Source organism: Salvelinus sp. IW2-2015, linkage group LG32 (assembly GCF_002910315.2).
Source record: "Salvelinus sp. IW2-2015 linkage group LG32, ASM291031v2, whole genome shotgun sequence".
Lineage (NCBI taxonomy): Eukaryota > Metazoa > Chordata > Actinopteri > Salmoniformes > Salmonidae > Salvelinus > Salvelinus sp. IW2-2015.
In genome coordinates this window covers 37,727,974-37,740,226 of record NC_036871.1, presented here as the reverse complement: position 1 = coordinate 37,740,226, position 12,253 = coordinate 37,727,974, and the positions used below count along the sequence as shown (strand labels likewise).

At 44.7% G+C, this 12,253-nt stretch overlaps 3 protein-coding genes across 3 annotated transcripts in view; all 3 read left to right on the top strand.

The window, feature by feature from the left end:
• The first annotated feature begins 446 nt into the window (after positions 1 to 446).
• On the top strand, positions 447 to 5,007 carry mterf4 (mitochondrial transcription termination factor 4). The gene is made up of 4 exons (XM_023978000.1): positions 447 to 532; positions 863 to 1,298; positions 1,674 to 1,858; positions 4,518 to 5,007. The coding sequence occupies exons 1-4, from the start codon at positions 506 to 508 to the stop codon at positions 4,899 to 4,901; spliced, it is 1,032 nt and encodes a 343-aa protein (XP_023833768.1). The 5' UTR covers positions 447 to 505; the 3' UTR covers positions 4,902 to 5,007.
• Positions 5,008 to 9,124: 4,117 nt separating this feature from the next.
• LOC111956465 (probable G-protein coupled receptor 148) lies at positions 9,125 to 10,209 on the top strand. Its single transcript, XM_023976903.2, has one exon. The coding sequence runs from the start codon at positions 9,125 to 9,127 to the stop codon at positions 10,127 to 10,129; it is 1,005 nt and encodes a 334-aa protein (XP_023832671.1). The 3' UTR covers positions 10,130 to 10,209.
• Positions 10,210 to 11,594: 1,385 nt separating this feature from the next.
• Positions 11,595 to 12,253, top strand: part of LOC139023438 (uncharacterized) — a 4,944-nt gene continuing 4,285 nt past the window's right edge. Inside the window, exon 1 of the mRNA XM_070436591.1 lies at positions 11,595 to 12,040. Within this exon, the coding sequence (XP_070292692.1) occupies positions 11,595 to 12,040 (446 nt within the window). The remainder of the gene's footprint in view (positions 12,041 to 12,253) is intronic.

The window sequence follows — 12,253 nt, the reverse complement described above, 5'->3', positions numbered from 1 at the left end:
AAACATGGATGAAAATACCCTCATGACATTCTGTACTGTCACCTCATATAAAACATTTGATCTCAAATCCAAAATGCTATTGAGTATAGAGCGGAATTAAATGCTTTAGCTTCACTGTCCGTATAAATGCGTAGGGGAGTGTATGCATACAAATTGTTAAATAATGTTAAACGCCTCATGTGCTTTGTTCAACTGTCATACCCCATCAGAACATGAAATATAAGCTTGTTTAACTCCAATTTGTGTAAACCATGTGAATGTCAATGTTTAGCCTCAACATGGTTAACTATACTTTTGACACGGCTGGTCAGCATCCATAAGCTCAATTTGAGTGTGGTCAAGGATTCTAGCGTTAACTACTTTTTCATAATATCAACTATAAATGCACTTATTATACAGTGAAACTTGAAAAGAGGAGGCAGAACCAATGTTGATTTTTATGGACGGAACGGTCTCTTATGCTAGTGCACAAGTCTAGGGGGAGATATTTTGCAGACGAACAAACATGAGCGTTCAAGCAACCGGACGTCTGGTAAGCTGGCATCTACTTTTTACTATTTTTTAGAGATTTTGTGCTGATACAATGTAAATGTTAATTATGATGAATTAATGGAGGTCTATATTTTTAACCATTGTAACACTTTGATAACGGTTTTGAGGAGCTATACTACATCGCTAGCTAGCTTGATAGCTAGTATGCTTGATGGTTAGCTAGGTCAAGTAATGTATTTTGACACCACAGGTTTGAATGCATGACCTGATAGTCCTTGTCTGAACAGTATGTTACAAAGTGAACCACCGAGCTACCATTCTTTTCATTTCCAGCTACACATCTGCTACTTTATTATGTTATTTTCTGCAGGTTCTGCAATGGACCCTGAGAAATGCAACCTGCCCTGTCCTGAACCTAAGAACCATCCTTAGGAGTGACAATGTACGACAACGAGGTTTGATGACATGCAGACTCCTCTGTTCCACCCACAACCAGACTAGCACCCTGCATCAACATACTGACCTGTCACAGCTCCAACTGCAGCCGGGCAGGGAGCTATCCATACGGGCTCTACTTGACATGGGCTTCACAGACACGCAGGCAGATCAACTCTTAGAGGCAGCAACCAAGGGTCGAGGAGGGCAGAGTGAATATGCCTCTTCCACACTCATGGCTCTGTTCGTCCTGGGCCTCAACCCATCTAGTGTGCTGAAAGTCCTGGAGAAGTGTCCAGAGTTGTTTTACGTAAAGGGCACTCAGTTGCAGCAACGTATGGACAACCTGAGGAGACTAGGGCTGCTTGAAGGTGAGAGGATGAACCTGCGCTCTATTCTCACAGGTTGTGCAGTGTCATGTATCATTTGATGGTCAGAGCCAGTGAATTATACTATGCATAACTGACGTAAGTGATTGTTATTAAATATATATGTATGTGTGTTTTTTGGTATATCTACAATATTCACAAAGGTATTGTATAGTGGAAACTGCTGAGGGGAGGACGGCTCATAACAATAGCTGGAATGGTATCAAACAAATGTTTTGGATTCCATTCACTCCATTCCAGACATTATTATGAGTCTTCCTCCCCTCAGCAGCCTCCACTGCATTGGATGTATATGTGCATAACATCTTCCACCCATTTCCCATGGATGCTCTGTAACCCCTGTTTGTCTCTTTCCAGGAAGTCTGCAGCGGGTGGTGAGCCACTACCCCCAGATCCTGACCCTGCCTCTGAGGAGGGTGAACACGGTGGCCAGGTTCCTCAGGGAGAAGTGTGCCTTCACCGTCCAGCAGGCCACTGACATCATCAGAGACTCTCCAGCTGTGGTGCAGGACGACCTGGGACAGCTGGAGTACAAGTTCCAGGTCAGAGGTCACACTCAATGGGAGTTATATGGAGATTCTCAATCTAATATCCTTGATGAACTGCGTTCCTCTCACCCCGTTCTCAAAACCCTTTGGATGAGGTCAGAGCAGAGAGACTCACTCATCCAATGGGTTTTGAGAAGATGAGGAGAGAGGACGCAGGTATATATGGATGTGGTTGATACCAAAATATTGGGCCGGGGCAATACCATTATCGCAATACTCGTTAGTATCGTGGCAAAGAAACAAAACACGAAACACATTTAACTGCTTTAGGAAAACAGCCCTGATGTTGGAAACAAACATGTTGTCATCCAGAGTCACATATATTTATTTTCCAGGCTACAGCACACAGTATTTTACATACAGCAGTGTGGTGACGTGGCTGTCGTTAATGGATGGCGGTTATTTTATGAAATCAATTAACTATGTTGAATTATTACGTGATTAAATGATTCATGTAACAATTAACTCATTAGCAATCTTGGGGCACCATGGAAAAAGGTTTTTTAATGAGTTACCGTTTCCCGTATTAACTCAAGAATATATGATAACATATCATTATCATATTAGTCATCCATGAAATATTATTACATATCAGTCTCATTCTGAACGTCGTTGACTTCAAATTTGCACGAACCCTAGTCTAAAAGATGATTCAGCGATACACAAATTTGACTTCATTATTTATTTACTAAATAATCACACAGAATTACATAAACACACAAGAAAGATAATACGTTGATTACTAACATAATGCGATGAAAAGTTCCTAGTGGACTAACCCGATATGACGGCTTGTTACACAATGAAAGGGGTGGGGAAAGAAAGAGCGGGAGGAGAGACCAAGGAATTCAACTATCGTACATACAGTTGAATAATACGCTCATGGGAATGTGAAWACTTTGAACATGAACGACCGTTCATTCGAAAAGAATTGCAATGTATTTACGCCAAGATGTCTGTCTGTCGTCTCTGTTGAAACCACTCGATCCGTCTGTGACGAATAGTTTGACAAAGTCTCTGGTTGTCCACCAGAGGTCACAATGTCCTCAGTTGTAGTAGTAGGCTTTCTTTGTTCTGGAAGTGTTTGTTAGAATGGATATATCAGACGTTCCAATGGTCGTTTGATAAGATCTTCCTCGTGTCTTTGGCCAAAGTTCTAGACTACTTTACATGCAGATCTGCAGGCGGTGTCTTAGTCTAGTCTTCTTCACTCGTCGAGTTACAGAGAGGTCTTGTAGTTTTAGACCATTTGTCACGTATTCAGCTCGCACTGCACGTATACTGGTCTAGCAGTTTTAAACCATTTTACACGCCAGTAGCATACCGACAATGTACTGGTCTAGTAGTTTTAAACCATTTTACACGCCAGTAGCAACCCGGCAATGTACTGGTGTAATGCAAATTTCATTAGGAGTCCTTTTATGCACCGCCTTGGAGGGCGGTTCCRTCACGTTGCCACAATGTCTGTGCTCACGCGGGCGTGGTTATGACTGGGCAAAAGTTTCTTAGGAAAAACAATTAACTCTTTTAGAAGGCTTAAATCATATTTCATCTTCTCACAAATAGTTTCATATTTAATCATATAAGTTCCAAAACATTTAGATGTAAATCTGATAACTGGGTCGTATACATTTGTAGAGTTACTGTTGTTTAGTTATACCGTCCTTAATGATATCACAAAACAACAACTGATTTGACATGATTGTTGTTTGGAGCCCCACCAACCATTTCCCACATCATTTTCGTTAGAAATATTATTTCCAACCTTTTGATGTTAAAGTATTGCAAGGTCTCTCTGTTGTAACACCCAGACATTCCATTCTCCATACTGCAAAGGGCCAGATAGAGAAAGTTTACAACCGGCCCAGCATGTTTTTAGAGTTTGGCTTCGTGTTTTCATTTTTGCAGTGGTGTAAAGTACTTAAATAAAAATATTTTAAGGTACTACTTAAGTAGTTTTTTGGGGTATCTGTACTTTACTATTTATATTTTTGACAACTTTTACTTCACTACATTCCAAAATAAAATTATGTACTTTTTACTCCATACATTTTCCCTGACAGCCAAAAGTACTTTTACATTTTGAATACTTACCAGGACAGGAAAATGGCCTAATTCACACACTTATCAACAGAAAATCCCTGGTCATCCCTACTGCCTCTGATTTGGCAGACTCACTAAGCACATGCTTTGTTTGTAAATTATATTCTTAGTGTTGRAGCGTGCCCCTGGCTATCCGTAAATAAAAAAAAWTAAAAACAAGATAATGACGCTGTAAGAAATGTACAATTATTTATACTTTTACTTTTGATACTTAAGTATATTTTAGCAATATCATTTACTTTTTATACTTTTACTCAAGTAGTATTTTACTGGGTGACTTTCACTTTTACTTGAGTCATTTTCTATTAAGGTTTCTATACTTTTACTCAAGTATGACAATTGGGTACTTTTTACACCACTGCATTTTTGCCATGGAAAAATACGATTCTCAATGCAAAATTCCCTATTGGGACAGTAAAGAATTGAATGCTACATCAGCAAGAAAACTACAAATGCCATATGTTTTTTAGTATGTTGGTCCTTTATGTCGAACATTTCACACTAGTTTTCTTTGTGTTCTTACACCTTTTTCCCCCATCCCTCTCGGCAGTACGCTTACTTCCGCATGGGGGTCAAGCAGGCGGAGATGGTGAAGTCCAAGGTGTTCCGTGTCACCCTGGAGGAAGTACGCTGCAGACACAGTTTCCTGGAGCGCAGGGGGCTGTACCAGACACCAGACAAGAAGGGCCAGACTCTCATAGTCAACCCCAAACTCAAAGACATCCTAGCCGTCACCGAGGAAACTTACCTCACTGACATCGCCATGGCAACACAGGAGGAGTTTAAGGTGTTTCAGAAGCTGATGACGAGAGAATGGCAGGAGGAGGATGATGAGCAGGAGAGGGACATGGGAGCTGACAGTGATGATGATGACGAGGAAGACGAAGATGAGGAAGATATGAAAATTGGCTATAGGCAGAGGAGAAAGAAATGAGGCTAAAGACTGGGAGGAACCGGTGATATCTGAAACAGAATGGATATTTAAAATGATCTAGCTGTTTATCACTTGAAAAAAATGAAATAAAGTATTTCCATTTTGATTGCTGGCCTTTGCTTGACTATTTTGACTGTTATTGAGCTGTTGTATGAACATTTAGTAATACGGTGTCTGCCTTTAATGACTGTCCGCTCATTGAACAAACACACAATTGTAAAAACCCATGAACATGTTCTGTTGGGATGGCAACAACTTTCATCTCATTCTCAAAACTGCACCTGACTGCCCATTCGCTTATTTACCTGTCCAGGTATCCATGGCAACACTAGGGTAAAGTGAAGTGGACACTTTGAGGCCAGCACCATAGTGTTCCCCGTCAGGTTTGGCCTGGCCCCAGCACCATAGTGTTCCCCGTCAGGGTTGGTCCCAGCACCATAGTGTTACCCGTCAGGGTTGGCCCCAGCACCATAGTGTTCCCTATCAGGGTTGTCCCCAACACCTTAGTGTTCCCCGTCAGGGTTGGTCCCAGCACCATAGTGTTACCCGTCAGGGTTGGCCCCAGCACCATAGTGTTCCCTGTCAGGGTTGTCCCCAACACCTTAGTGTTCCCCGTCAGGGTTGGTCCCAGCACCATAGTGTTACCCGTCAGGGTTGGCCCCAGCACCATAGTGTTACCCGTCAGGGTTGGCCCCAACACCTTAGTGTTCCCCGTCAGGGTTGTCCCCAACACCTTAGTGTTCCCTGTCAGGGTTGTACCCAGCACCATAGTGTTACCCGTCAGGGTTGTCCCCAACACCTTAGTGTTCCTTGTCAGGGTTGGCCCCAACACCATAGTGTTCCCCGTCAGGGTTGGCCCCAGCACCATAGTGTTCCCTGTCAGGGTTGGCCTGGCCCCAGCACCATAGTGTTCCTTGTCACGGTTGGCCTGGCCCCAACACCATAGTGTTACCCATTGTGCAGGGTTAGGCCCCAACACCATAGTGTTCCCTGTCAGGGTGGCCCCGCACCATAGTGTTCCCCGTCAGGGTTGGCCAGCACCATAGTGTTCCCTGTCAGGGTTGCGCCCAGCACCATAGTGTTCCTTGTCAGGGTTGGCCCAGCACATAGTGTCCCTGTCAGGGTTGCCCGGCACCAATAGTGTTCCCCGTCAGGGTTGGCCCCAGTACCAAATAGTGTTCCCCGTCAGGTTGGCCCCAGCACCATAGGTTCCTGTCAGGGTTGGCCCCGAGCACCATAGTGTTCCCTGTCAGGGTTGGCCCCGCCTAGTGTTCCCGTCAGGGTTGGCCCCAGCACCATAGTGTTCCTGTCAGGGTTGGCCCCAGCACCATAGTGTTCCGTTCAGGGTTGGCCCCAAGCACCATAGTGTTCCCTGTCAGGGTTGGCCTGGCCCAGCACCATAGTGTTGTTTCCTTGTCACGGTTGGCCTGGCCCAACACCATAGTGTTACCTGTCAGGGTGGCCCCAACACCATAGTGTTCCTTGTCAGGGTTGGCCCCGCACATAGTGTTCCCGTCAGGGTTGGCCCCAGCACCATAGTGTTCCCTGTCAGGGTTGGCCCAGCACCATAGTGTCCTTGTCACGGTTGGCTGGCCCAACACCATAGTGTTACCTGTCAGGGTTGGCCCCGGCACCATAGTGTTCCCTGTCAGGGTTGGCCCAACCATAGTGTTACCTGTCAGGGTTGGCCCCGGCACCATAGTGTTCCCTGTCAGGGTTGTCCCCACCCATAGTGTTCCCCGTTCAGGGTTGGCCCCACACCATAGTGTTCCCCGTCAGGGTTGGCCCAACACCATAGTGTTCCCCGTCAGGCCTGGCCCCAACACCTTAGTGTTCCCGTCAGGGTTGGCCCCAACACCATAGTGTTCCCCGTCAGGGTTGGCCTGGCCCCAGCACCATAGTGTTCCCTGTTCAGGCCTGGCCCCAGCCCATAGTGTTCCCCGTCAGGGCCTGGCCCAGGGCAAGCATATGGCAGCTTAGTCATTAGTGTCTGTCCCATCCGGATATGAGATCAGATGATGTCAACACCAGGAGGGCTAATGGATAAGAACACTCTGAACTGGCATGGCTTACACCTGCACTGTTAGTTTAGTCCCAACTGTCTGGATGAGAGGGGGAGAGTGATCCTATTCACTGATGATCTATGGCTGCATTTCCTTCCACAAAGTTATTTCCCCTCCCCTCTTCGACCTTGGTAAACCTTATAGGGTTTTATGGGTGAAAGCAATATGGTGGAAACTGAAAGTGGCACTGTTGACTTAAACTTACACGAACCAGGCAGGAGTGGAGGATACATACTTTCCTGGAATGAGACGCATCCCGTGTCTCTGTGAAACAGCTAAGTGGCCATGTCTTTATACATCCCTGTGTTATGTTCTATGAGTCAACAGACAGTGCATCAGGGCTGATAAGGCAAGTGGTGCAGTCAGTCGCTGGATCATTGATTTATAGAAGCATTAAGACTAATGGATGAATGCCAGCCATTACTTTGAAAATTAGGTAAGAAAATCACTTTGGACTGTTATTTATTGTTGACGGGAACTGGTTACATGAATGAAACGTTGACTTTGGTTGATCGATACGCTTGTCGATAGGTGTGTGTCTGTAAACTTGACTGGGTTTTGTTGATCGATACTCTTGTCGATAGGTGTAGGTGTGTCTAAACTTGACTGGCTTTTTCCTTTTGTGTTCATGTTGTAGACAAGGGAGAAAAGTTGATACACAACATTTATTTTGTAATGATAGTTTATTGATTAAAACTGCGTTAAGAAGCTAAAGCATGAAGTCTGATGTGACACAGTCAAAATCATAATTTATATTAATGCTTAGATCATTTGTCACTAAATAATTATAAATAGAAAGGTGTGAACTGATCAACTATTTTAAATAGATTGCTATATCATTCAAAATGTATATATGTTTTTTATGACTGGCAGCTATGAGTTGAGTGATAATGGATATTTAGCAGCCATACCACCCTGAATGTCTCTTGATCTATCTAAAGCTAAATAGGGTAGGCGCTGGATGGGAGAACAGATGATGTAGCCTAAATGAGAATGTGTTTGGGGGTAACCATGCTGAGGGTACTCTGTGCACTGGTTTCGGGAGTGAAGGTCATGGCGTATTGCTGTGCTGACACACTAAAGGTGGTGGAAACGTACCTTGTAAATCAACATAGTAACTGTGTATTTAGACACCAAAGTTCACAGAAAAGACTGTGATTATGACACTGGTTTTGAATTCATGCGAGATTAATCTTGTCGTTCATTTAAATATCTTGTGTAAATTGCAAAGCAGATGACATCTACGCTCTGCCTGTGCGAGGGAGGGAGGGGGGAGGGAGGGAGAGAGGGACAGAGGGGGGAGGGAGAGCAGATTACTTTCCATTGAAATATTAGCTGTCTGCTATATTGAAGAATGTTTACCTAATAACTTCAAATAAACTAGTTTGCTGAGGCCTCTCCATCATAGTGCCTGTGTCCATATAATGCAGAGATAAGCTCCTTCAGATGAACGCCGCTGTTTGTTTTAATCAGTCTGTTAATTAAGGTACACGCTGACAGTCATAGAGGGTCAAATGGGTTTGAAATCTCTCCATCTTAGTGTAATAAAACATCTAGGCTTTCCTAGACAGCCAAAAAGACTGAGATAAGCATATTTTTCTATTTTATATAACCTTTATTTAACTAGGCAAGTCAGTTAAGAACAAATTCTTATTTACAATGACGGCCAAGGAACAATGGGTTAACTGCCTTGTTCAGGGGCAGAACGACAGATTTTTACCTTGTCAGCTCGGGGACTCAATCCAGCAACCTTTCGGATATCTAGATATATCAATTGTAATAAATAACAATAATAATAATACAATGTATTAGGTTCTAAATCACTGGTAAAAGGCTAGGCCCGCTCTAACTTTAGATTACGTTTTTTACCATTGTTTCAGTCCATCTGATTTGCCACAGAAAGAAAGGACCATCTTTAGGAAAGGCGTCCTGCACCCGTCCACAGAGTTACATTACTGTCTGTTTCAATCCACAGGTAGGCGCAAGAGGGGAAAAAAAGAAAGGACCTCCTTCACTTCAGATGCCCTGTCCAGGGTCGTATTCACTTGGCACCAAACGGAGGAGAACGGACTGAAACAGGGAGGGACTACCTGATCTTGTCCATTAACTAACGCTTGTTTTCGTTTTCCATTGCAAAACGTTTTGCTACATTGTGCAGTAATGAATACGACCCAGCATCTAACCACACAGTTCCAGATGGTTCTATCAGAGAACATGGCAGCCATGGCCAACAGTTCACACCAGTGGTATGACAGTCTGCAGCGCTGGCACCTGGAGCTCTTCCTGATACCCGCCTCCCTTCTCACCCTGGCCACCCTGCTGGCCAACCCCATCGTCCTGGCCTGCATCCTCTTCTCCCGTTCCCTGCGCCAGGAGACCCGCTACCTCCTCCTGGCCAACACCCTGGCCGCAGACATGCTCTTCCTCTCCCTCAACCTCGTTACTGTAGTCTGTAATACTTTGGGGGTAGCCATGCTGAGGGTACTCTGTGAGCTGGTTTCGGCAGTGACCGCCGTGGCGTATTGCTGTGCTGTGCTGACCGTCACACTAAAGGTGGTGGATACATACGTGGCGGTACGTTGGCCCCTCCACTACCACGATCTGCTCCCCCCGGCCCGTACCCGAAAGATCCTAGTCGGGGTCTGGCTGTTAGCCGCCATGTACCCCCTCTCCCTGGTCATCGTCATGGAGGTGATGGAGGACAACGCCCCACAGAGGTCAGAGGTGTGTCTCATTCTCATCTCCATAGGCAAGATGGACAGAGAGATGATGGTGGGCGTTCACATCTACTTCACCATGGGAGCTGTTGTCTGCACCCTGCTCATCCTGTATTGTTACGGCCGTCTCTACTGGGTCACCAAGACCCAGGGCATCTGGCAGAGCCGCTACTCCCGGGCCCGGGTCACCCTCTTGGCCCACGGGGTTCTGCTCCTGCTCTACTTCAGCCCGGGCCTGGTCTTCACTGTGGAGCTGGTTCTGTACCAGCGCCAGGAGGTCAGCCAGGATATCCGCGTGTGGATCAACACTGTCAATATGTGTATGCTGATGCTACTGCCCAGGGCCTGTGCTCCCTACCTGTATGGTCTGTGGTATAGGGATATCTCTGATACTCTGCTGGCGGTGCTGCACCGACGCAGGAGGCTCAGTCAGGTCACTGTRGCCTAGAAATAAAGACCCACACACTCACAACCCCATAAAGAGGAATGAGAGGGCCGAGGGTTTGTTTAATAGAGATTCTTGTGAGAGTGCCCAGCCTAAACCATTGGTCCCCAAATATTTTTACCTAATGAAGCTCACTATGTTCTCCTGTGACTCACGGTTTGCCATGTGCAAAATCATTCCCCAACCCCAAAGCTGCCTTGAAAAGACCATAACTTTTTAAGACAAAAACATTAATTGCTTCACTTTTTAACCTTTTTTCATTTAATTGGTACTATTGCCAAGCTATTTTCCATGTGTCAATGCATATACGGTGAGCTCCAAAAGTATTGGGACAGTGACTCAGCGACACATTTTTTGTTGTTGATTTGCCTCTGTACTTCAGAACTTTGCATATGAAATGATACAATAACTATGAGGTTAAAGTGCAGACTGTCAACTTTCATTTGAGAGTATTTTCATCCATACTGGGTGAGCCGTTTAAAAATTACAGCACTTTTTATACATAGTCCCCCCATTTTAGGGGACCAAAAGTATTGGGACAAATTCACTTATGTGTATTAAAGGAGTCAAAAGTTTAATATTTGTTCCCATATTCATAGCACGCAATGACTACATAAAGTTTGTGACTACACATTGGTTGGATGCATTTGCAGTTTGTTTTGGTTGTGTTTCAGATTATTTTGTGCCCAAATAGAAATGAATGGTACATAATGTATTGTGTCAGTTTGGAGTCACTTTTATTGTAAATAAGAATATCATGTGTTTCTAAACACTTCTACATTAATGTGGATGCTACATTGATTATGGATAATCCTGAAAGAATTGTGAATAATGATGAGTGAGAAAGTTACAGAAGCACAAATATCATATACCCCCCAAATAAAATGCAAACCTCCCCTGTTATTGTAATGGAGAGAGATTAGCATGTCTTGGGGGGAATGCTAACCTCCCCTGTTATTGTAATGGAGAGAGATTAGCATGTCTTGGGGCCATGATATTTGTTTTATATGTTTGTGATTGTTCTGGAATGTCTTTCCTAATATCTCCACAAATAATGAAACGTCATTGGCAGGTTCAGCGCCTCTTATTTCCGCATACCATATTCCTCTTTATGTGGAGACTTTAAAATGGCTTGTTTTGTCGGGTGTCTACTTTGAGAATGTACTTGTTATTGTTGCTTTCCCATATACTTTTAAAGCAGCTGGGACTGTTTCATGCACTGAACATTGAGCTTGTTTTAAAAACAATGTAGGTGGGGTTGAATCAATTCTACATAACCCAAATACAACCTACATGATCGTCACACATTATATGATGTCAACAAGCTACATAAGCACCCAACAGCTGGGCTTTTATGACCGTAATATTATGGCAAAGTAGCATTTCTGTCCATTTGCCTCTAAAGACTTGTTTGCCCTTATCTGGGTGTCCAAGGAGACCAATAACAAACGGATCTGTGGATTGCCTAATGGAAGACTTCACACTTAGTGGCATCACCTCTAATGGCCTGATAGAAAAGAAAAACACGATCTCCTCAAACTCATTGTTGACACAGTCGGTCGGGGATGGTGGACACTGGACAAAGAAGAGGGAGACACGGCACGTTAGCTCTGTAGAGATGGCCGCTGAAGAGAACCAAGTGGTCCTGTCTCTCCTCTGTGCCTTTGGGACCTGGTACAACAGCTCTGGCCACGCTGAGAGACATAGCAGAATCTCCTCTGAGACCAGCGGCAACACCTCAGACACTACAAACACGACTACCAACTCCTTCCAGAGACAGGTGGAGCTGTTCACCCGCGAGTGGCACGTCTTCCTGCCTCCGCGCCAATCCAGGGCCATGCATGTTTGCCCCATCCTGGGCTTCCTGGCAGTTTCTCTGGTGATTCCTGTCATCCTCACCCGAATCCTGACCAGGTGAGTCACCTCAAATCCAAAAATTGTCCCTTAGATCAGATGCATGAGTGTGATGGTGTGTAGACCTGATGGATAGGTGTGATGGTGTGTAGACCTGATGGATAGGTGTGATGGTGTGTAGACCTGATAGATAGGTGTGATGGTGTGATGGTGTGTAGACCTGATGGATAGGTGTGATGGTGTGTAGACCTGATGGATAGGTGTGATGGTGTG